Source organism: Myripristis murdjan, chromosome 16, assembly GCF_902150065.1.
Source record: "Myripristis murdjan chromosome 16, fMyrMur1.1, whole genome shotgun sequence".
Classification (NCBI taxonomy): domain Eukaryota; kingdom Metazoa; phylum Chordata; class Actinopteri; order Holocentriformes; family Holocentridae; genus Myripristis; species Myripristis murdjan.
In genome coordinates, this window is record NC_043995.1 from 4,610,440 (window position 1) to 4,636,588 (window position 26,149).

General features: G+C 43.1%; 1 protein-coding gene across 1 annotated transcript in view; it reads right to left on the reverse strand.

Annotated features, from left to right (window-relative positions):
* LOC115374502 (nuclear factor of activated T-cells, cytoplasmic 1-like) overlaps positions 1-24,448 on the reverse strand; it is a 67,980-nt gene extending 43,532 nt beyond the window's left edge. Inside the window, 8 exon segments of the mRNA XM_030073460.1 lie at positions 2,915-3,055; positions 4,162-4,334; positions 9,343-9,545; positions 19,764-19,843; positions 19,846-19,893; positions 19,896-19,921; positions 22,031-23,123; positions 24,346-24,448. Coding sequence (XP_029929320.1) covers positions 2,915-3,055; positions 4,162-4,334; positions 9,343-9,545; positions 19,764-19,843; positions 19,846-19,893; positions 19,896-19,921; positions 22,031-23,123; positions 24,346-24,430 — 1,849 coding nt within the window. The 5' untranslated portion in view covers positions 24,431-24,448.
* Between the last annotated feature and the right edge of the window lie 1,701 nt (positions 24,449-26,149).

The window sequence follows — 26,149 nt, forward strand, 5'->3', positions numbered from 1 at the left end:
GTCTGTAATAGGCTTTTGACTTAGGAGACCCTGGAAGTGGTTGGTCATTAACGTTTACATAAGAGCAGACAAAGCAGCAGACAGACAACCTTGCTCTCTCAGTCTCTCTCTCCCTCTCTTCGCCACCACAGAGACAAAAAACAAACCACTGAAATGTCGATGGCAGGCACGAGTGTGGGGATCCCACTAGCGCACAGCTACACTCTGGCTAATGTCTTTAACGGGTATCAAGGATAGAGGTGAGAGGAGTGGAGGATGAGAGGCAGAGGGTTGGAGGAACACAGAAAGATTAGGAAGGAAATAGAGCGACCGAGGTGAATAGAAAGACAGACAGAGAGAGAGAGAGAGAGAGAGAGAGAGAGGGAATACAAGACCCCAGAAGGGGTCAAGGGGAAGGCAAGAAGCAGTGGGGGTGGAGCGGTGAAGGTGCGTTGCATGTATGGGCTTTCCTCTCTGGGGGGATCCCCCTCCATGACTAAGTAAAGCCAGGAAGAGGGAGACCCCATATCACATTAACAAGTACATCCACAGCTCCTCGCCCTATTCTCTGCCTCACCCTTAACCCCAGCGGGCTCTAAGGGGCTGAGGGGTGCTCTCTGAACTGGGAAATAATACAGTTGCACTGGATACTGTAAAATAGACACTCAATTTGCATCAATAAGATTTGTTTTTAAGGGATAGTTCACTTAATATTAGTTCAAATAATATTTTTTTCACATCCCCCTCAGGTGCTATATAGGACACTAAATATGCTATCACAGAACTTTTACAGGCCAAAATGGTGTTAAGAATGTGGAAGAAAAAACATCAAAGGTAGATGTTTTTTTTCTAATCTATGCTGGCCATCAGTTACAACAGTGGCTGGCAGGTGCCTGAACAGAAATGTGTAATAGAGGGGAGCAGAGGAACAGAAGCTAACCACAACAGTAATTGCTGGCTATCTTTAAGTACTCTGGAGAAAGTTGTTATTTTTGTTTTTGTTGTTTTGGTCAACATGCATTCATGTGTTAAATGAAGAAAACAAACAATAGGGAACTCAAGCAAACTACTCCATTTCTGTTGTGGTTGCTGCTGCTCTGGTGCAGAGTGATACAGGAAGTGCTGATGTTACCAGACTGTTCTGGACATTGATAACATGAAAAATACAGTTTTAAACAGTACCTCTTGTCAGTGTGCACTTGGTAATTGTATGTTCATTTTATTCTAAGAAAGTGATGGTAAACCTTTTTTGAGTGGATTAAGGTGGTAATTTTGGAGAGTGTTAGCTGGAAGGAAGTCCACCTGAATGGCAGGAGGCTAACAGTTAGCATTTGGAGCATTCAGCCAGTGTCCAGCACTCAGTAACAATGAGAGGAAGATAGAAACACTACTGTCCTACAGAACAGCGAGAGAGAGGAAAAATAATATAATAACAATAACAATATTTTATAATTTTTTTTTTTTTACAAATGGATGGACTGCTACTTTAACTTATTTCCCACTCCTGGAAACTGGCAACAGGTCATAGCATTGTCCTGAACCAGTCCATCTTTCACCCCTCAATCTCTGACTTTCTCACTGTATGTTTTTTTTTTTTTTTTTTTTTTTGATGTGGTGGGTTATGTGAGATTGTAATTTTTTTCTTTCTTTATTTTTTTCTATTAAACAACTGCTTCGTTTTTCCTGCCCAGAGCAAGAGTCACAGGTGCCAATAAATAATTTATGGGGGCCCAAGGGGGACAGTAGCTGCATTCATGCATGAGTAGATGACAACCCAGTGAATAAAATTGGAACATGTTAACATGCAAAGAAAGGTAGTCCTATTATCAAGGGCATTTTCCCCCAACTTTATTTTACATGTGCATTCTAAGAAACTGTAGGACAATTCTGGCCCAAGGTGGGGATGGACACAGAAAAAGGGAGATGGTAGGGAGGAAGGATAGGTGATTAAGTAGCAGGAGGGTTTCTGTGAAGACGCTGAGGCTAAAACCAACACCAGGTATTATGAAACACCTATTTTCCAAAATAAATAAATAAATTAATTAATAAATAAATTAATTAATTAAGAGTAACCCTTTATGAAACAATGTCTTACAGGCTTACAATTATGCTGAAATCTTAAAATCTGCTTGTATGATTTCAGAGCTGTGATGAATTTGATCTCTGTTGGAAAATTTAAAGAAACTTTATCTATGTTTCATTTACTTGCAGAGAAAAATAATGTTTTCTTTCTTCCTTACCCTTCCTTTCTTCTTGTTATCATCACAAGCAGCAACAACTATTCTTCTAAGTCCACGAGAGGTAACATTGTCTTTGACGTTTGTTTTGATTTAGTGGGTGCAGTCGAGGAAATGGCCGTTAACTTGCAAACTTGATCAAGAGTGTTTTCGTCATTGCTCCCTCCCACGCAGGGAGGAAATGCATGGCCGAAATATGAAAAAAACAAATAATAACCATGATTCAATGACAGAGAGCCAGTGTGATTGTCTCCATGTGAGAGAGGCTCAACTACAGACAGAAGCAAAAGGGAGAGGAAACTGGTAGAATGCATGGAAAAGGGAGCTAGTGAAAGTGAGGTAGGGTTAAGTGTCAAAAAGGAGAGAGACAGAGAGAGGGAGACAGTGAGAGAGAGAGAGAGTGAGAGAGAGACATTGCACATGCCCTGGTTGTGATTCATTCCTTAACTTGTGGCGAGCGTCAGTGAACAGGCAATGGAAACTTCAGCAAATGTAAATATGCTTTGGTTAAAAATATAGTGCCTTAATGCACACCACATGTGGCTCGCTGGCAGGGTCTGCTCTATTTTGACGGGAGGAGAGACTGAGGAAACGCAATGAAGGGAGAGAGAGGGAGGGAGAGGGAGAGAGACATTTGAAAGAGATACTGAAAGAAGGAAAATAGAGGCAGTAAACGTGGTCCAGTGCCTGCAGCTTACCCTGGGCCTTCTCAACAAACACCACCTTGGAGTCAGGAAGAAAGTTGAGACCGCTGAGGAGCATCTTTTTGCCTCCGGTGGCGGGGTAGCTGTCCAGACTCTGCTTCTCCACCAAGGGAAGCTCCTGCGCCGAGCGCTGGGCTGTTGAACAGGGAAACCGGGAAACCCACACATTTCAATGCAGATTTCTGAGCCCACACACTAGTGCTTGCCTGATCCCCATCCACCCCAAGACCTCCAGCACTACCTCCAGAAAGCCCAATGCACAGCCAATAAAACAGCAACTCTTGGTGAGAAAAATGGGCTTATCAACTTTATAATGACCATTTGACGACTTCTCACTAAGAAGTCATCTTGCAGCCAACAGCTGCTATTTGACTGGAATATAAAAAGAGGATGATTGATCAAAACAATATTTCTACAGTGACATACTGAGATTCAGAGTCATTATTTCCCATAGAGGGTAGCCACCTGCCTGCAGAATTGTTTTTATAATTGTTGCTAGCTAGTCATGTCCGGCCTTTGGGTTTTGGTGTCCAGATCCACAGCCAGAGACGCAATACACAGTTGTTATCACATCGCTACACATTTTCTCTGGAATCCCCTATTGTTTGAGATTGCATAATGACACATTAGCTAGGATCTAGTGATAAAAACCCTGAGGAAATCTTAAGATCATTAAATAACCCTTCTCTGTAATGATGAAGCACATGATCCAATCTGGATCATAAACTATTGTGCCAGCTCCTTCTTACCATCGAACTTTAATTAGCTTCCTCGGGTGCACATAACATCACACCTATATACACAAATGGATGACAAAGAAACAGAGGTTTCTTTCAATGCACTCTTTCAACTGCCAAAACTGGAGCTGGCAAATGACCTCTGTGGAACCTGCGCTAATGGGGTAGTCTTACCACAATAACTTATGCATGCAATAATAAAGTGCATATTGAGATAGACAACACATGTGTCTGGCATCATGTACAATGCATCTATTGCCTTGGCAAATTGCTTTGATCATATAAAACTTATTAGGTGCAGAGGCACAGAATTTGGGCCAGCAGGTAATAAAATAGTAACTCAGTTTATTGGATTACAACAATAGATGCCACCTTGAGCTTACATGCAAGCCAAGAGGGAGAGGCATGCCAGTTTGTGTGTTTATTTCTTGCGTGTGGTTCTGTGTGTGTGTGTGTGTGTGTGTGTGTGTGTAGGATTGTGCTTCTTGATTTATTCTGACTTACAGCACTCGATGGGGTTGGAGGCAGCCTGTAAGGACACCGTCCTGCCATTGGACTGGTTGATGTGCACACGGAACACCATCCTCACGCGTGTGTTCTTACGCCCAATGTCCGTTTCCCCTTTGCGGAGCTCAATGTCTGAGTTACGCAGTTTCAGGATCCCTGCGCAGTCAATTCTGCAACACAGAAGCATGGAAAGCATATTAGAGAACGATATTTGGAAAAATGTGGAAAAAGTAGAATGGAGAAGAATAGAAACATTTGCATTAGCATGCATCTATTATTCCTAACCAGTCATTTAACAGTAAATCAAAAAAGACATGGAGCCCAGTTTCTCCATTTCAAATGTAAAAATGAAGAAAATATGAAAAAAAAAAAGTTTTGATGTCTCAGAAAATGTGTGCTTACTTGTATATAGTCTCTCTGCCACTGGAGCTTTCTCAAGATACTTGAGAAAGACTAGAGATTTTGATAGTCATTAGAAACTCTGGGATCACAACTCATTTCAACTGACCAACATTAACTCAGTATCACTTCACTCAACATCAGTGAGTTTCACAGCTGAATCAAAGCAGATACGTAACTGTAAATACTTCTTTAGGATCAATAGACTATCAGTAGACAGCTAGAGTTAGCTAATGTGGATATGATGGCCAAGAAGGCAGGGGCAAACAACAGCAACAGCAACACATACTGTAATGCAGCCTCTAAAACCAGGTAAAATCAATACTTATGTCACTTATATCACAATATCAGCATGTGCAAAATCCCACATGATACAGCCTCATATCATATAATAAAATATCAATAGCCCTTCTCACATTACACTTAGCTCTGGGCCAAGACCACATTTAGCCCTGGGCTAACTGTCTTTTCACATTTGCATCTTGAATGTGGGATATTCTCACTCTTAGACCAAGGCTAACTAAACACTGCTCCGGTTCAGTTTATTCCTGATTTTGTGGAGATATCCCTAAAAAGTCACGTTAAAATCTGTAGTGTTACTCAGGGTTAGATTCAAGGTTAGAACAACGGCAAAAGAATGCTTTTGTTAAACGGCAGAATGTTTGGTATCCAATTAAAACTGTGCTACAAGTGTTATGAAGACATTAACCCTGGCCTTTAATTTTCCAGTGTGAATCCTTAACCTTGTGCTACCTGTTAGCCCTGGGTTGATATATACTAGTGTGAGTTAGTGAGGGGCTAAAGAACCCAAGTCTGAAAAGGGCTAATATACCAGACATCCCTATCTATACTTCTTCTTAAACAATAAAACAAATTGCTCATATAACTTGCATCAGTTTGATCACCCCTTGATAGAATGTATATTGTGATCAAACAATCATAAAAATAACTAACTGAAAGGTCTAAAAAGGTGGGTTCAATGGGTTTAGATGGGTTTAGACAACAGTATATCTACATATGAGCTCTCAACCGTATGTTCTTTGACTCTGCAGAGCACAGGATATTTTCTACCGAGTTGAGAAAGGCTGAGGTGGCTGTTTTATGGAGACATTGAGCAATATTTCTGCACAACGTGACCAGCGGCGAAGTCTCCACTGGTGGTGCGGATCACACATTGGAAGTCCAATGGAGCATAACCGCGTCATTCCCAATCTGGGGTTTCTTCAAAGACAGACTTAGGTATTAATTACAGCACATAACAGTTTTAAATGGTCCTGGTAGTGCACAAATTGTTGTTCTCTGGAGGAATCTCCAGGACTGAGCACACACCCGACGACCACCCCCATCAGCATCCCCCAAACACTTTCAAGAAGCTCTTTCCAGTGGCAAAAAAAAAAAAAAAAAAAAAAAAAACATTGGCTGCAGTCAGCATTCTCACAGTCACTTTTTATTGCTGTCTGACTGCACCAGGCCTGTCCGCTCCCTTCACACCATCTGAGCCTCATTCTTTCAACATAGGGTTAAAACCTCCACTAACCAATGCCACATTTAACAGCAGAACCTTTTTTTTTTATTATTCAAGATGTCTTTATTTTATTTCATTTCATAATTTGGGGGGCATGGGGTAGATTTTCTTTCCCCTTTTCTTAGTGGAAAAAAGGCATTAATTTTCAGACTGGTCTTTTGTGAAATTAAATAAAACCAAACAGTGGCTGGTAAGAAAAAAGTGGGGAATACATATGGGATATGGTTTGGCATTTCAATTATTTTACATTGTAGCTTTTTTTGGGCAGCATTCCTGGAACATGCTAAATGTCAGGTTTTATACAGCTCTTTTTTCCCTTGACTTTGGTTTGTAGAATATGAATAAATGAGCAAAATAACACACGTAATGCTTAGTACAGCCTCTTATTGGCCATGCATGATGAAAGTACTCTGTCATGCAGTTATAGTTTTAAACAAACACAGTTGATGAACATTGTCATGCCTCATTATGCAGTCACTCTTCAAAGCCTCTATAGTATGAAATATTGGATAGTTAAATCTTCAGCAAGGAGATGTTTAGATTAGATGAAAGACATAGTCTTCTGTGATAGCAAGATAATAAAGCCTGCCAAGTGATATGAATAAGAAAAAAAAATCATAGTAACTGTAGTAATAACAGTCAGAAACATACTTTACAAGTGCCATGCTGATTGGATATTTATTCATGGTCAAATGTAATTCTACTTCAATAGTATATGCAGAAATGGATGTCCTGCTAGATATGAGATGAAACTATCTTGTGTGCATGAGATAACCCCTCCTAGAAAAGAGGGAGACAGATTGAAACTGTCTGCAAACCTCGACTGTCTGCATCCCACACAGCGAGCAAATGAGCGCTGGCATGAGAGCAGAGAGATGGATGCTGCGTTATCAAGACGCCTGTTTAACAGCTCAGTGGAAAGAGACAGTCAAAAGGCTTTCCTTTGACTCTGACCTTTCAGATAGTCAGGAAAGAGAGAGACAGAGAGAGAGAGGACTTTCACTCCTTTTCCTTTAGCACAGAGGCTGACGACAAAGGGGAAAAGAAACTTCCTCTTGAATAATTTTTATAATATCAGATTTATCCCCAGTGACATATAAAGTCGTATGGGTGAGGGGCGCCACTAAATATGATACAATATGAGGAATATAGCGGTATTGTTGGAAATGTCAGTGTAAGGCAGTATGAATGTTAAAATCATCCATGCCCAACCAGAAAAGACCAGTTTCCAGTCAAGCGGCTCTTATATCCCGTAACTTTGGCCAAATACTTCAAAACTCCCACAGTATTTAAACAAACATTAAAATACTTCCTACACATAATAGAGACCCATTAAACTTATTCGATTCTTTACAGAAAAAAAGGATATATTTCACATTTTGAAACAGTGAAGAATAAACCTGAGGTGCAGTAAGAGGTAACAGCCTTAGTAACCTAGGTTCAGATAAAACGGCTGTATCATAACAGAGAGTTCTGGGCCCCAATCCAGCAAAGCCACTGTAGTCTGAATGGAGCCCCAGCCCAGGAGCTACTGCAGAGCACAGACCCCTGCCTGCAAGTGTGAGTGGAGCTAACTTGGAGAAAAGTCTTTCCTAAGGTAAGCTGAGAGTATCTATAAGATGTATAAAATGCAACACAGATTAACCCCACATTCACACTGTGAGCAACAAAATCAATGAGACACATATTATATTATATATATTCATTTCCTATAAAGTTGTAAGAGAAACTCAGCTGTGTGGATGGAGTCAACCATCTTGTCAGTCCAGAGGAGCTGACGAGAGCCATCAAAAGTCAGCCGGATTCCACACTTCACACTATTTCAAGAATAGTTTTGTATCGTGAATACAAAAATGCATGGGAAGCTGGTTACCCATATGAGAATTCCCATATGTGTACACATGGGAACTTCCAAATATTATTATTATTATTATTATCATTATTGTTATTATTATTATTATTATTATTATTCAATTCTGTTAGAGAATTATGGAATATTGGCTCCAAAAAAAAAAAAAAAAAAAAAAAGATACAAGTCTGTGGACATACTTCTATTCTATTACCTTCTACAAATTTAAAGCACTTGAATTTTATGTACATATTGTGCACTGTTATTATCTGCTATTATGAAGAATAAAAATAAAATGAAGAAATACATAATGACATTCTGAGGTAAATTCTCTGCAAGTTGCTGAGATCAGACAGATTTCAAATTTACTGCACAAACAAAAAAAGTCTCTTGTATTTTTATTGGTAGAAGAAAAAATACCTCCAACCAAATTATGTTTGGGCGGCAACTTTATCCAAAAAAGGCTGATGGAGGTAGCCTATAAATTAATTGTCCTGTTTCCTTCTTGTCCCTGACTGAGCTTTGCAGCTTTGAGGCAACTTTGTACATACATTTTTGGATCATTTCAGCGACTATGTTGCGGCGTTTTGTTTCAGATTGCATCCACCGATGTGGAATTTAAAGAAACTTAACCAAAAGAAGAATGTGATTTCTCAGAAACATTTGGAACAGATGGCAATAACTTAACCCTCTTTTTAGGAGATTCCCGTAAATCTGCACTGAGCAGCCTAATATTGCAGTAAAGAAAACAATGGGGAAAACACTTCCAGAACTTGAGGCTGTGCCCACTTCGCAACTCTCTTTCAATGCAAGGAGTTCTGCAGATGCTTTTCTGAATTAGCCTTGTGGCTAGTTAGCTGGCTAACAATCACGAGGCCTAAAGGAAAGACAGTTTATTGTGTAACAGTAGCCTCAATTTGGACATAAATCAACTATATTGACACACACAGCACCAGTATTTCTCAGGTGTCTCTCCTTTTGTAGCTTGGTTGAATACAGTTTTTAGCTATTATTTGCATTCAAAACTGAACTCAACAGAAAGTTCTCCAAAGAACCTCCATGAAAACTCCAGCCACCATTACTAGGAAATTTATGACACAGCTGCAAAGCCTCTATTTAAGCCACTTGCAACAGAGTAACCCACCAAACTAGTTGCTCACTGTGTGAATGTAGGGTAAAAGGGTTTCCTAAGAAATCACACTTCTCTTGTTCAAGGCCTCTTAGAAGCCTGTGCTGTGGAGTACCTATCATCAGGTATTCTGTTTGTGGAGCTAAAGCACAGAAAAAGGTGGCGAAAGAGAGAAAAGCGTATATTTTTGTGTGTGTATAGGAAAGAAGGCGAAGTAGGGAAAATGTGGAAAGAAAAAGATGGATAGCGGACTCGTGGAGGCCTAAGAGCACTCACATGGCTCTCATGTTGTTTTCAGGCAGCAGAGGGATCTCCAAAACTTTGGTGTTGGATTGCATGACCTCATGGCTGGCGGTGGAGACGGTTTTGCCGGTGATGCGGTGGACCTGATAGAAGGCATGCGGTCGCAGGAGGCGGTCGTCTGCAGTCCCTATGAAGAGCTGCAGGGTGAGCGGCTCGCTTTCCATGTAGCCGTAAAGCTGGTGGGAGAACAAAGAGAGTCAGGTGAGAGCCAACATCAGGTTTTAAGATCCCCACCTCATGCAACCCCTCATTTCGGTAATAGAGATTGAGTGTACATCGGCTACTGAGAGTTGAGAGGGCCTTTAATGAAAGCTCTCACTTGGTGCAGCGGTTGTGAAAATAAAACGCTTGTCTTTGTGTTTGTTTTCTGGTTGGGTTGGAGACCCCTTTTTCTGGCTATTTTTTTTCTTCTTTCTTTGAGTTAGTTGTACATCCCTTAAGGGGAGGGTAAAAAAAAAGTTTTTTTGATGTCTCTCAGACAGTCTGGGGCAGTGATCTCCTGGGTAGAGAGACGTCGAGGCTGATGGAGAGGTTGGCTTCCCATCACTTCACTGTTCATTAAAATCTCACTGCTGCTATAAAAAAAAAGTGCCTACGGAGAGGCAAGCAGTCGACAGTGACTCAATGGAAAGTGACCCTTTCAGGGACAAAATCAGAAACCAGAACAATCACTGCCGCTGTCTCGAGGGGTGATGTTCACAGTTTATAAGCTTTATGTAATTGTTTATTGGGCTAACGTCTATTGCCACATATAAAGACGGACTGCACCTGGGGTGAAATGTGAAGATGGATATCGGCAGACCTTACTTTAAAATTCTGCTCTGCCAGTGGGATCAATACACTGAATATCTAAAATCATTTTCTCAATAATGTGGTTCCGAAAATATCTTAACACACAATAGCACTGACATCATTGCATGCACATGTGTTCAATAAACTGCTGGTGCACACAATGTTCAAATTCCAGTCTTAACAAAACAGAAATACTGGTCAAATATGACTCACACACAGTGCACTGAATACATGAGCAATAAAAAAAAAAAAAAACAGCAACTCACAAATCTTCCTATTTTGTGTCTTTCAATCAGAAAAATGCACATTTATGGCAAACTGTTGCTAAATCAGTAAATCATATATTTTTGTATGCCCAAACATTTAATCTACTATTGCTTGATAACACCATAAAGTGAGTCATTAAATGTTATCTCAGTAACTAATTACTGCATTAATTATAATTAAATTAAATTACTTAAGTAAAAAAGTATGATTGAGTACACATTAACTGTCGAACAAGGTCAACTTCAGCAAACACGATACCCGAATGTGATGGTTAATACGACCCCCAAAAAAGTTCATGGTGCTTAGCATGCAGACAGGATCCAGTCGCTTTGCTTCTGGGCAGTTATGAACATGCATTATGATTTTCATTAAAGCTCAGAGACGGTGTCCCGCTGTGATGAAAGAGACTCCTGTATCACAACCACCACTTCAAACAAGTACCACTTCCTCTAGCAGGCCTCTATTAGCTGCTACTGCTCACCAATAAAAAGATCAAATCTTTAAAAAAACTGCATAGCCATGCATAGTTTGAAAAGTGCTGTTGACTTTGGGATTCACAGCCCTTCAAATATGACCTACAACTGGCAATTTTCTTTACTTTTAGCATCCCTGGATCACTTTCTAATAGTGTCTAAAGTAACATAAATGAATAATTTAACCTACTGTGTAATGGGTCAAAAATATGAACACACAGTCAGGATTGCAGATTTTGTCGTGCGGTAAAGACAACTGATACTTTGTGTGTGATTTCTGACCAGAATAATTTGCCAACCAAATGTGGATCGCTGCTGGTGAAACCAAGTCTTGCGCTACAGACCTCCCAGGATATGCTTGCTCTTTTCAGTTCAAAATAATCATATGGGTGTTTGAAAACGTGGGCAAGTCAGTGTGAGCTTGGATGTCTCTCCAAGCCTAGAACTTTCAGTAAACTGGAGAATCCATTTGGTTTGTAGAGGCAAGAGAGGGCTAACCTCTCATTGAGTGCTGCTGGACCTCCGTGGATCAACTCAGCTAGGTGCTTGACCACATGTGGGATTTACCGCAAAAGATCACTTACTCAAGACAGGTCTCACCAGCCATGGCCATCTGAAAAATCCCACAAATTGGTCAATTATCTCAACACACACGAGCGCATCATTTCAGGCCAATTTTCTTTGAGCTCCCTCCGAATAGAAAACAGTGGGTTTGTCGAACGGAATAAAAGACCCCTGTTGTTTATCTAACAGATTGAGTCATATAACAAAATGCAGACCACATGTAACCTATGACATAATCTGATTAATGGGTTTATAATTACCTTTGCAAGGGGGGTCAGGGATGGGGGTGTGAGGAAGAGGATGGTTTGTGGAAGACTGGAGGACTACGTCATTGGAAGTCAGTGGAAATTAGTGCTACAGTGTCATGGACACTTAATATCTTTCTTTTGAAAACAAATTTGTCTGGATACTGTATTAAAACTTGTCTAGCCTGATAATAAACAGTGATCCTTAACTATCCTTGGCCTATATTTGATCAAAGAACTTTTGGATTATGGAATAAGGCAGAGGATGGTGCCCCCCCTCCCCAGTTATACCTTTTTCAATATTAATTATCTTGGATAAAGGGAGGTTATGACTGTTCTTTGAGGTAGAGCATATATCCATATGTCTCAATAATCTAAATACCAGCGGCTCGGATGTAATGACAAGATCTCTCTCATTCTTTGATTCAGATATCAAGGGACTGCACGGGGAGTGGTAAAGCTAGGCTGTCATACATCTCCAGTTCCAACGGTCCTATTTTTCTCTTCAACTCCACGTAGTGTCTCTAGCAGCTGTCTTGACCTGTGAGCTAGTCACACATGCTAGTCATCAGTGAGTTAGGCCAGGGTCAGGAGCTTCTTGAAGTCTTGGCATCCCAGGGGACCACTTCATCCATGTGGTGATCTCACCGGCAGACCCCGCTCTGCTTGTTATATTTTACTTATGTGTCACCAGAGGTAATTATCCATAGCTGCACATGCTACCAGTTACTTACGTAAAGAGCAGTAAGCGTGCTACAGTGGGGCATGAGATACAAATCTGAATAAAAAAAAAAAAAAAAAAAAAAAAAAAACTGAAACTGCATGACGGTCCTTTATGATTTAATAAAATGCAGGCAGTCGTGCGACAAAGCCACGTCTTCTGCCACTTTTTGTACATTTGCCTCAGTGGATCTCGCCTTTGAGTTTCTTGGTGACCTCCAAACATTACCTCACCCTCCACGTGGCCGTAAGGAGAGCCACAAGAGAGACTAGTAGGAGGGGTGGTCTTTATCCCCCTCCGTTGTGTTGCGGTAGCACACAACGAAGGTGGCGTCTTTACTCAAAGCCGTGGTGACCTCATGGAGGAGAGGAAGTGATTAATGAGGTCAGGCAGTCCCTCGGAGATTGAACTGTTCAGTCTCTATAGGCAGTCCTCTCAGTGACGCTGGCCTTCCCAGCAGCAAAGGAAGGCGGTCTAGTCCCCCTTGGCGACCTCCCCTGATTCCTTTACCATATGTGCTCCCCTGACCCTCTCCCTATACCCCCCTTTTCTCTCCTACTGAACCCCTGTGACGCTCACTCAAGTGCACACCACGAGCAGAACGCAAAACTTACTTCTTCATTTTATCCTCACAGGAGTAATAAGATGGAGGGAAAAAGCCGAGATACTCTCGTAAACTTTAAGTGTGGGCCGACGACGGAGGCTTCGCACACACCTGTGACCTCAGCTTCGCTTTTCTGTCTCTTGCTGCGTGTGTGAGCTTGGACGAGGGAGCGCCTAATTTTGACCAGATGAGCTTTCCTAGCTGTAACTACAGTCTAGCTGGAGCACGTATATTTATCTTCGAGATAATCTAAACCAAATTTGAATCAAGGCTTGATTTGCAGCTGTTCAAGTGTGCCAACTTCTGCCACTGTGTCAGCGATATCCATTTACACCTCCTACCACAAGCCACTGTTGCACGTGCCATTCTCGATAGCTGAAGCTCAAATAAAACACTGTGGATATGGCAGCTGATGCATTAATTGTGTAATTGTATGCAGCTGTATTGTCTGGGTCAGTTGTGATGATGGGGAGGGCTGTCGAGCTAAAAAGCAAGAGGGGAGTGCAACCCGTCCACTTTCCACCATTCATCTCCCCACCGCCTTCGGACCATTTCAGATACATCATCGCGGCGGCAGATTTCAGCTGCAAGGACCTTTGAAATCAGCTGAAGTCATTTTCCAAAAGGCTTGTTTGCTTGTTCTTTTGGTTCACTCAATGAAAATCATATGTGATAGAGTAATTAGAGTAATGTGGAGTAATGTTTTTTCACCTGATTAACAATGTTTTCCTGAATTTTGAAGATATCCCTCAGTTTCTTTTGTGACAGTGACACATTAAACACTGGTAACACCTGGCTCCGAGAGTTAAAGAGAAGGATTAGAGCAAGTAATGTTTAATGATGACTTGCAGGTAAAGTAGATGTGTCTGGCCTGGCTAGAAAGAGAGTGTGAATATACTGCACAGGCCTGCATTGAGCTGCCTTCTATCTCTCCACAGTGATTTCATCACTGCCTGGAGAAATGTCATGACTCGTAGAAGTCCACGTGGCGCAGAGAAAAGGGGAGAGAAGGAGAAGATGACTGGAAGCAGGAGAGGAGGGGAGCCACTGGGATAGGGGAGGAGAACTGCAACAGCAGATTCAGGCTTTTTCCCATTATCACGCTCCCCTCTCCCTCTCTCAAGTGCTGACAGTCGCACAGCCAGCCTTTGCTGTACCCAATTAAATCTACACTCATCCAAGTTGTCTCTCCTTCCAGACTTTGCTCCATCACCCTCCCCCTCTCCCGCCGTCTCCAGCGCCTAATACTGAATGCATAAGTAAACATATGCAGTCTTTTAATGTGTTTCCATAGTTCCAAGCGGTACTCCTTTTTTTTTTTTATAAGCAACTAAACAGCCATATCCCTCAAAGTTTGTGTTGAACTGAATACTGCGGTGTTATGTCATTTAGGGCAAGGTTTCAAAGCTCTAGCCCATGTCTAGACCAGCAAGGGTCCAAATTCCATATAAAAAGAATGGCTTTGTTACCAACGCTGCCTGCCATATGAAAAATCCTCCAAAATGTACAGGGAATCTGGGCAGAGCAATGTAGGGAGGACTGCTGTGCCCTGTGATAGCATGACTACCCACCAGTGTCTTGCCTCATAAATCTGTGGGCTGTCTGGTCATCACCTCAAACCAGTGAAAACGATGCCCAGTTAGTTCCATTTTTTCCAGTTGTTATTCATTGGTAATTAGTGGTAGCCCAATACCAGTGAAAGGGAAGCCCCGCAGATGGTGAACCTCAGAATTAAATAGCGGCATAAATACCCCTCTGGGCAAAGAATAACAGCCCTGACTAAGCTCTAACTGCAGGGCACACAGACGGAGCCTTCTGAATATCAAACAAGAGGTGGCAGTACACTTAATGAGCAACAAATTAGCAGCTACAGTATAGGGCGCTGTACATCAGGGGTTTTTGTCGAGACATTACACAGCCAGCGAGCACAAGATCCCAAGGTGAAACCGCACATGTAAAGAAACAGGCACATGTTTGCCAAGGTCTTTCATGTTGCAGCAGCGGAAACAATACAGCAAACTTGATGTGTATTACACAGAGTTCTGGGGTAAAGGAGATGGGTATTAAGTCACGCACACTTTAATAGGGATGATGGCCACATCCTGCTGAAATTACACCATGTCTGTTGCTGCTTTAGACTTAATGAGAGAGAGGAAGGGAGGGAGAGGGAGAGAGAGAGAGAGAGAGAGAGAGAAAGAGAGGGTGGGAGAAAGCCCTATAGGCCAGTCATTATCCTATATGCAGTAGCCATATGCATGGCTGTGCTGTGTGTGATAGGTCTAATACTCCACAGGTGTTGTTTCCTGTGCTTACTAAGGGCCTGGCGGATGTCTGTGTGTTTCCTGACCGAATGTAAACCTAAAAAACCTTTCCAACGTCTTCAGCTGAGCCGCAAAACAGATCAGAGCAGGATCACGTCCTTGGGCGCTAGCCTCAATGAAAATAATTCTCATAATTTTTTTTTTCTCCCCTGCCTATCATTTCTCTCCTGGAAAAAGCCATCAATCACCATCACTGGCGGTATTCTGCGTGAAGGTGGACCAGGTTGTTGGTTTTTCCTGAGCACGGCTTTGAAAAACCATCCTGTAGACATTTGACATAACTGTGGTAAGAGAGGGGAGCCTCTGGAACAGTGTGAGAGGAGCCGGTAGAGCACCCCAGATCCCCTTAATGACGCTGTGGTTTGCTGCAGTAAATAAAGTGGAAAAACAGCCGTGGGGGTCATAAGCGTGGACCAATCGTGAGAGGGGAGGTTAAGAGGCTGCGGAGGAGGAAGAGCAGGAAGAGGACATAGCGTGGGTCCAGAAAATAAATGATGGGAGATTTGGATGGAGTGCAGAGAGCTGGTGCAAGCAGCAGAGGGGTAATGAGTCGAAGTAACCCATAATGTAGAGCAGTGGATTTCTTAGTGGGGTCCGGGACCCTCAGGGGTCCTGGAGGGGCTTCTACAGGGTCAGCAGCAAAATGAGTTGAATTTCACTGTAATATAATTCACGAGAAGTTTTTACAATGCAGAAACAATATAAGGGATCATGTTAACATTTCCTTCTTTCTGGCGTAATCTCACCACTATTTGTCAGTATCCAAGTATAACATCTAAATGATTTAACCCTTTGAAACCTGCACAGTCACTTGATTTCTCTCCAAAACAGAGGAAACAGAGTTGATAAGCTAAAAAAAAAAAAAAAAAAAAAATTGCAAATCTGCAGTTTGCAAAAAGACAATTGCCAGAATTTTGGGGGGAAAAAAAATTGAAAATGAGCATTTTTTTTTAATTAGAAAAAAAAAGATAGAAAATATATAAAACCACATTTATGATTGTTGATGCATTTAAATGTCAGTAATGCTGGATCTACACCAGATTTGTTGTCTTTAAATATGGGTGTGTTCACACGCCTTTCACAAACATTTAAAACTGAACACAAAACAAAATACTTTCTTGATTAAAGGGGCCCTCTGGGGCAAAATCACTTCAAATGGGAGTCCACAGCTTAATTGAAAATCAACTTGTGGGTCCAGAAAATGAAAAGGTTTGAAAACCACTGACACAGAGGTCTGTGCCTTGAGCGTAGTTCATAGAGCGTATAGACCCGTACATCACCAGCACGTGGGGAGGATGGTAGTGATGGGAATGCGGTGTCGACAACCTACATGACATCAGCCCTTACAGACGGCGAACTTTCCTAAACAAAGAGGAGTCTGTGTATTTGTCAGCAGTCAAGAAAACACCTCCGCTCATTATGAGGCTGCTACTTCTGCTACAGTAAATAAGTGGTTGAAACGTCTGAGGCAAAACAGGAGCAGTGATTTTTGGTTTTGTGATGCACTCGCTGTTTGTCAGTCACTGCCTCCCCGGGGATCATGTTGTGCCCCTTCCTGCTTTTCACCTTGCTGTTTTTTGGTCCGTTGTCACTTCCAGTACACATGTAACCATCACTTATGAGGTATGTGCCTGCTCATCCATGAGCTAAAAAAAAAACAACAACAACTGGGATGTGGGTGACTGAAGGAGAGAGGCCTGCTGGTGTTGGTTTGGGAGATGGGTGAAGGATGAGCGATTCACATGGAACGACATCCTCAGTGAAGCGGAGGCCCCCTGGGGTGGGAGGGAGGTAGCAGTGTGTGGGAAGGGGAGGTGGCATCTGACGGGCTCTGGGATTCTAACTTCCCTCCACCTCTCTGCCCTGCCCAGCCCTCCCTCCCTCAGCCATCCTCTGGGCCACCCAGGCCCTAATCAGCAGGAAGCAGAGCATCTCCAGAGGCGGTCGAGCCAAGCCCCAGCTGCCTTGTGACTCCCTCTGCCTTCTCTCTCCCCCTCTCTCCTACACACATGCCCCCATGTCATTATTGACTCATTCCCCTTGACTGCACCTCACCCATCCAATGCCTGCCACTCATTACTGCAGGGCACCAGGGACTACAACTGAGATCAGAAGATGAACCGAGCAATAAAGAGAAAGACTGCGTAAGAGACTTATAAAAGATTTTTGTTGTAGCCCCAACGATGCAAAAATTTCCTCAAGATGTATTATGAAATAGTAAACTCTCACTTGAACATAGTATCTTCTCACTTCTACTGTGCAGAGGCGATTGCCCAATCTCCACACATTCATATTTCTGCCAACAGCTTCCACGGTCTTACGAAACCCTCCAGATATCCCGACCCTTTGCATATGCAATATCAGACCCATTAAATCACTCTTCAATAAAAAAGTGAGAGTAAAACGTGAGCTATGCGAGAGGGAGGGGTGTGTGCGTCAGTGAAGCAGCTGTCATACTTTCTGTATGACTGCTGCATCATAATCAGTGCTTGACATACACAGTAAGACTTGAAAATATTCTTATAAATTTAGCAATTTCCAGATTTTAATAGCTACATCAATTCCCTGCGGGGCCTGTACAGCATCACATAAACAACTCACCATCTTAAATCTGGAAGACATTGTGTATAGGTTGACACACAGGATGCTTAGTCATTAGTCTTCACTCTGGCCCCCAGTGTGAGTAACAGTGCGGTGTGAGCTAACCCAAGACCAGTCTCACCTGCAGGCTCACTCTGAGAAAAGTCTAACTATAGCACAGGGCAGGCCTGAGTGTATGATGCCGGGCCGCCAGCATGTTTATATAAAAAGGTTTGTAATGAAGGGGAATAATTACCTGTATTTACAGAGAAAACCTGAAGCTTGAGAAGCCTGTGTTTATAACACCTTGTTGGCCAACAGCTGCTGAGAAGGTTTGACATTGAGCAGGCTGGGATGTGCTGACAACATCTATTTACAAAACAGCTGTGGCACTAACAACGTCTGATGTTAAGTGTGTGGGAGAGATGGACCACCAGCCTTAAACCACACTGGTCCAAAAGGCTTCCCCTCCAGATTTGTCAGTGTTTGCTTGCTTTGCCTTCAGCTCGATGTGATTAATGGTTGTTTAGGGGTGTGTTGTCACATGTGTGTAAACATGCACTTTAAATTGAAATTATGACGTGAACATGTGCCATATATAGGTCCTCATGTGCAGTCTGTACCAAAATTACTACCAATTAGAATTATATCATTACTATGTTAAAGGACCACATAAGTGATATTGAATGTTTGGCCCATTTACTACAATCTACCCATATATTCCATAGACACAAGCCATTTTACAAATCAATAAAAAACATACAAAATCGCCCCCTTTTCAAATTTGAATTTTTGGTTGAAACACACACCTTTTAATGTTCTGCTTCTGCAGCTAACAAAGTCATTCGCATTCCAAAAAACACAGAACTGATAATTTGCTGCATAAAGGAAATGTGGGCTTTCAGACCCATTCAGGTCACTCCACCCGATTTCAAGTCATCAAAACACAATGGTGCTGCTGCTTTTAGGAAAACTAATGTGGACGACTTTATTACGGTGATGGAATACTATTGTGAAGAAAGTTTGAAGTCTCTTAAAGTTTATTTTCATTTCAGTGGAATGAATGGAAACCAAGGGCTGGATAAAAGGGAGGAAAAATAATATTGGAGTTCTAAAATGCAACTGCTTGCTTTGGAAACAGATTAGTTGAAAGTGAAGTTTATACATTTTACAGATATTACGCTAAATAATGCAGAGTCACTGGTATGGACCTTGAAATGCAGTTTCATTTACACTTTGAATAGGGTGAACAGAGTGAGTTGAAATGTACTGCTAGTCCCCTGCCTTTAGCAAAGCAAGATGTCAGCGGTGTGTGATGACAGCGTGGTAGAGAAAGGAGCTCTGTGCTGTGCCGCTGGTGAGACTGACGTATGCTCTTTATGTGTTCGCCAAGCACAATACTGAGAGGTGATGGTCCTGCTCTTTACTAATTGAGTCAGTATGTACTGCTGCTGGTCGGAGCAGCCTTTAGCTGCAGTAGATTGACTCCCGGCTTCAGGGGCCATTAATAACAGAATGTACACACACATGCGTACTCGCAGAACTACACACAGGTTGTGGTGCATGTGCAAACAGGCTGCAGTGAGTTGCAGAAAAAGCCCAGCTGTTGTCTTTTGATCTGCTTAAATTTAATCAAATTGTATCTGACAATGCTATCAATCCTTGATAGAGTGAATATGTTTTTTAAGTGCAGCATAAACAAGGAACTTATCTTTTCAGACGAAATTCAGTCCATACTGTTTGCAGTTTGAAATGTGATTTAAATCTCATCTATCAAAATGACAACACTCTGCCTATACTGTCTGTGTGTAAGTGTTTGTGACATACCTGCACCACAGGATGGCCTCCAGACAAAGCCTTCACTGCCCCTCGGCTGCCTTCGGTCTCATAGTGGGCCCTGTGGTGGACTTCGGCTGCACCTCGATCTGCCGGCTGTAAGGGCCGGAGCAGGATGGAGCTGCCAGTCGAGAGCTGGCAGAGAGGGGCTGCAATAACATGAGGCAATGGCTGGTATTAAGTTAAAGTAATTAAAGCTGTGATATTTTCATTTAATTTTATATTTCGCTGCTCTCTGTCCACAGCTCCGATATAACATAAGATTAATTCAACTACACCCAGTTCATGAAGCATTTGAATTTGCTGCTCTAAACAGCCACTGTCTGGTAGGTCTTTCAAGGGGAAAAAAAAACAAAATCCCCAAGTGTGCAGGAGGTGATGTGTTTTACATTTCTGGTTTGCTTGGAATAAACAGAAGAAGAACTGGGCATGAGCACTGTCAATGGCCGTGGCTGAACAGACAAAGAAAAGAGACACCAACAGACACCGCATACACATAATCAAAAGACAAAGCCAAAGATGTAGAAACAGCAATTATCTTGGCATCTCTTATTTTTCTATTCTATTCTATTCTATTCTTTCAGTCAAAACTGATGGTGTATTTTTCTTGCCAAACTAGGAGCTCTGATGTCACTTTTGTTCCCATGGCTGCATCTCTGCCAAGGAGTCTACATCCACAAAGACCTAAACGTGCTTTAAATCAGCCTCAAATGAGGACACTTAAGTGCAATCCAACTGGCTTATTCTCCTCCATTTCATCATGGCCTATAATCTAATCAATTGAAGTCATCCTCTGACGTGGGTAATTCCTTAGGCCTGGGTAATAATTAGTGTCCCTCTTTATGAAAAATAATGAGAGACGAATGTGCCCTGGTTAGAGAGCGGTGTGTTTGTATATTGGTGCGACAGGTGGGTGACAGACACAGGAGTAAAGAAAGTAAAGACAGTGAGAGGAAAGGACATTTCTAGGGCACAATAACAAATCTCGCACACTCAAGCGTTTAAGGGCTCGCGCTTCGATAAGATTCGCTCAACGCAGCATCGCCACGCCAAATTGATAATTCTAAATCATAAAGAGCGCCAGTCAGGCTTTAAAACAATGCAGTCACAATGGAAACAGGGTCAGCTGCACACCCTCAGCCTTGGACCGTGGTATCTCTTTCTCAGAGCCGCAGCTGGCCTCTCTCACATCATTGTTCTGGGATGGAGAGCTAGGGCTTCCCATGTGAAGACGTGGAGATATCTAAACCAAACAAACATGAGCGAGGACAATATTCTCTATGCCGGATGTCTGTTAAGCGCAGAACCCCTGACCTGAAGGGGGGGGCTCGCCTGAAACCAATCTCTGGCATCTCCTTGGAACTTGCAGGCTGTTTGTTGACCCAAAACGAACTGATTTCCCCCTGCAGGGCTTTATCTGCCCAGTCAGAGCATGACATCACATTAGTGGCAGAGAAGGAGATGGGCTGACGGCGCGACAGAGCAGAGCAGCGGGCCGGCTGATTAAGCCACAGACTGCTTCCCGCTTCAGCCAGGCCTGTCACCATACTTCCTGTGGCTCACTATCTTAATCAAACACTTGATTTCCGACAGGAAAGTGTGCTATTGGCTTGGAAAAAAAAATGCCACGAGGGACACAGACTGAATTGAAAAAGCTTACCTTGCTCAAAAGTCAGAAATTGGTGATACAGCTGAGTGTGTGTTATGTGTATGTGTTTGTGTGTGGGTTGGTATAGCAACAGGGGCACACACACACACATATGCTGGGCAATTCCTCCCTGTGAAATATGATTTATGAAATATTTTTGATCTTCAAAGAGAAGCCCTTTTGGATGAGAGGAGCATACAACTTTTGGATTTCTGTCTTTTGATACGGCCTTTGAAGATTAAAATCTAAAACAATGTTGTCCTTGCAATAAACAAACAACACTAAATTTGGAAAAGAAAAGACAACAACAGGGTAAGGTAGTGGCTCTACTGGAGGAATTGTTTTCCTTTTGTGCCGTCTGGAAAACTTAAAAGTAGTCCTTGGGCTAGATGTAAACGACCATAAATCTGTCTAAATAAGTAAACACCTTAATGTGCTTCATTGTCTTGGTGAGGCAATTTAGAGGCAAGACTGTCGGGTTGTTTTCAGAGTGACTGCTTCAATCAGCTTTGATGTCACACTGTTTTATCTTGTGGATGCTTGTGTTTAACTTTTGCACTGTACACAGTTTGACGTGTAGCACAGCAGGGGCGAGAGCAGCTCCACCTACCTGAGGTAAGGCTTGGGCTTAGACCAGGAGTAGGGATGCTGGGGCACATCCAGGAAACCTCCACAGTAGTTCTCCTTCTTGAAGGCCAGGCGGGAGGCGTAGTCCTCGTGGCAGAGCTCGCCCTCAGGACCAAGCTCCTCACCACCGGGCTCCACCTTCAGGCTCATGGTGGGGGTGTGGTCCAGCATGGTCTTACGGGCCTTAACTGGGATTCCCTCACCCATGTCCACCACTCCATCTGTGGTTAGGGCATTAATGGCAGCCACAATGGCGGAGTTGGTGTACTGGTTAGTGCTGGCCAGCCAGTTATCATCTGTGACGCTGACCCTTGGGGAGCCTTGTGGGGACGGAGCGGGCGACTGGTTGGGTGAGCAGGATGTCTGGCGGTAGGGGACGCCATTGAAACTGTACTTCCTCTTCCCCGTGCTGCTCCCTCCGCCGCCTCCACTGCAGGAAGGGGAGTTGGGCCTGGAGCCACGAGGCTGGGCCGCCCAACCTTCCTCAGCCACTGCCCCTATTTGCGGGGAGGTGCTGGGTGAGTGGCGCGGGGAAGCCGCAGGGCCTCCGGCATGCGGGCAGGACAGGAGAGAGGACGAGCCTTTGGGAGAGACACAAGGAGACTGCCAGGGGGAGTTCTGGGGGGAGTTGTCATAGTTGTAGAAGCCAGACTCGTAGGAGGAGGCCTCGGAGTTGCAGCTGCGGGAGGAGATGCTGCTGGCGGGGCTGAGGCAGGTGGGGTCACGGTAGCCGTCTGCGTTGGGCAGCGTCAGTGTCACAATGGAGTTAACCCCTCGTTTGATGATGTGGTCAACATTGCTGCTCTCTTCCACCTCCTCCTCGGGAAATTGGCTGTAGGCAGTGATCTCGATGCGGGGGCTTTCCAGGGCCGGAGCACCGTTGGGTCTCAGGCCTTGGGGCAGGTAATAGCCGGGGGCTGCATGGCTGTCATTTTGGAGGCTGTAGCCAGCCTGGTGGCAAGAGGAAACTGAGATGACTGGGCTGGACTGTAGCGTGTGGTATTGGGTGGCCAGACAGGGGTTTCCCATGCCCAGCGGGAGGGACAGACTGACATTTGGTGTGTAGCTGTATGCATCTGAGGAAGAAAATATAGAGAAAATATATTTTAAATGCAAACAGCTATACAGTGTGAATACATGGCACTACAAAGTTAGCATACCCATTAAAATGATCAGAAATTGTGATAACATTTTATAGCAGTATACCTACACAAATCTTACAAATATCTTTTGCAGCCATCATATCAAAGCATAGTTGCTACAGCTGATGTGTAATGACAAGTTGCACAGGCATGCTGTTTGTTTGATCAGTTCAGCTAAGGCTTGATTTGGCAGTCGACTGTCATGTGCACTCTACAGGAGTTCCTCCAGCAGCAGTGATGGATGCCTTATTTGATTGATTGCATCACTCACAGAGTGAATTAGGCCCTCCCCTGTGGAAAACTGACAGCACTCTCGCATCGCTCTGAGCTTGTGATTAAGTCAAAGGGAGTTTGCTGAGGCAGTAAACACAGACACACCATGCTAAACACACAAAAGAAAGCACACACATGCGTGTGCACTCGATGGACAAGCACAGTAATACAAAACTCTGTTCATTTAATGGAAAAACATAAAGCAGTTGTGCCTCTTTGTTTAGCGAGCACTCTTCTGCCAAGGACTGGAAACCTCATGTCTGCCCTTCCTCGATCATTTCAATGGGGGACAAAAGTCACAAAATGAATACCATTCACAGTCTGCACACCAGCGAGGGGCATTCCCCTTAATGCAGTGTGCTATATTTGTTAACCACAATGCTCTGCATCACATGAAATGATGAATCTGTCACACACCACAGAATACGTGGGTTGGCCTGCTAAAATTAGTTTCTGACAGTCTATTTTCAGAGGTGATTATGCTTCGTGCATCGGGCAACAAGCTCAAGGTTCAATGAAGCCTATTAGCTTTCCTGTCTAACATAAAGGCAGAGGGTAACTGGTGACACAGGGTACACTCAGAGCATTTCACAGCAAATCTGGTCTGAAAACTCAACATCAAACTGTATCTCTTTTAAACATGTAGCATATCACTCACAATATAAGCGAAATTACCACAGTTTGTTAACAAAATGAGTCACCTCTGCTACCTGAGACTATTCTTCATTCTCTCTCTTTAACAGACACAGACACACACACACACATACACACACACACACACATATTAGGCTATTTTCATCATGATCCCAGAAAATGCTTGGGCAAAGTGCAATATACATACAATAAGGGAAAAAAAAATCCTCTGTTTTCCTTCCATACCCACCTCTCTCAGTCCTGTGCTGCACACCTTGGCTGTACTCAAACAGATAGTTGAAATCAAACTCCTGCTCTTCAGGCTGGGAACTCATCTCTGCAGCTTTCAACTAAAAAACTAGTGTAGTCTTCTTATAGTACTGTCTCTACTGATGCTCCTCTCCTCTGGTTCTCCTTCTTCTACTGCTACAGATAACAATCTCCTGCCCACTCTACCCGGTGTGACACACCTCCTGACTGCAGGCCTGACTGACTTTACTGAAAGTTGCAGCTGTTTTTTTTTTTTTTCCTTTTGAGTGTTTGTCTATGTGTTCAACACACTATTCCACAATATACTCAGCTTCTTTCTTTCTTTCTTTCTTTTTTTCGAACACCCACTCTGTCACACTGGGGCTTTCACTCTCTTGCTATGCACGATCTTGAACTTTGCTTTTTCCGGGTCACACGTATCTTTGTCTGCTGAACTAACAAAAAAACACCAGATAGCAATTTGTGGGGTGCAACAAATGAAAGAAAAATAAAATGACTCACTCTCGCTCTCAAGGCGCACCGCTCCTTCTGACGGTTTGAACAGCAGTGCAGTGTATTCAAAGTGTGGTGTAAGCAAGAGTTCGTTTGAAAACACTGACTATCACAGATTATAGTGTGCTCTCTCTCTCCTCCGCAATTTTTCTCAATTATTCTATCATGATCAAAACACTCTCTCCCCACAACCAAACCAGCATGACTAAAGATTGGATGGGTTTATCCATGGGGATTGTGGTCTAGGCTGGGCTCAGACAGACGGGACCTCAGGGAGAGGTAGGTGGTCGCCCATAGAAGTCATCTGCAGCCTCTGGAACTAAGAGCCCTGAGGCCACTTATCACAGATGGCTGGCTGTAGGCTATGGCAAACTCACCAGTACACTCTGTGTGTGTGTGTGTGTGTGTGTGTGTGTGTGTGTGTTTGCTACGTGTCAGTGTTTATGCATGTGTGTGACAGTAAAGCAGCTATCGGCAGACCATAGAGGCTGTGTGTGGTTAAGCGCATCTCCTTGTCAAGCAAGCTACCCAGCGTCCCTGAACACACACAAATCACATCTCTCTCTCTCTCTCTCTCTCTCTCTCATGCCTGTTACCAATTATGAGGCTTAGGACTGAAGGACTGAAATGAATAATAATACAGCCCGCACCCGTCCATCTGAAACCTCAAAGACAAAAATGAAAATCCCAAATCCACAAAAAGTCAATGACATCAGCACTGGGAGACTTTGTGAATTAAGTGAGACAGCCGGCGCATCAATGAGCCTTGAAGGACTAAAGTTTGCATCCACACATGTTGAGTCATAGCATACTTTTAAGAATGAGCTGAAACAAAAAATCAAACCAGTTGCTCGTGGTTAAAGAGACTGCCTGTCAACCAGTCAACCTGGGGCAAGCGTTGGCCCTGCTGAACTGTCCTTGCCCAGAGAAGCAGTGCAGCTTCAGAGCTGCTGTTCTGCCCCTGACCTCCCGGGGCAGAGACACAAGAAAATAAAAGAATTTTCCTCATTGTTATGATCCATCACTCAATATCCAGAGCTATTCATATAGGCCCTGTCTCATCAAAGTGCTAAAATATGCACTGCATAATGACAGCAGCAGCAACAGATTCAAAATGGGAGTTGATTGTACACATGTTGTTAAGCAACTCCTGCAAAGACACTTAGAGAAATCAAATGGTATGGATTTAGTTATAAACTGTGTTCTGACAAGGAACAGGCATTTCTCGTGCCTTACCTTGATTGACGGCAAATTAATCTTTGTCAGAAATGATTGCTCTCTTTTATAAATAA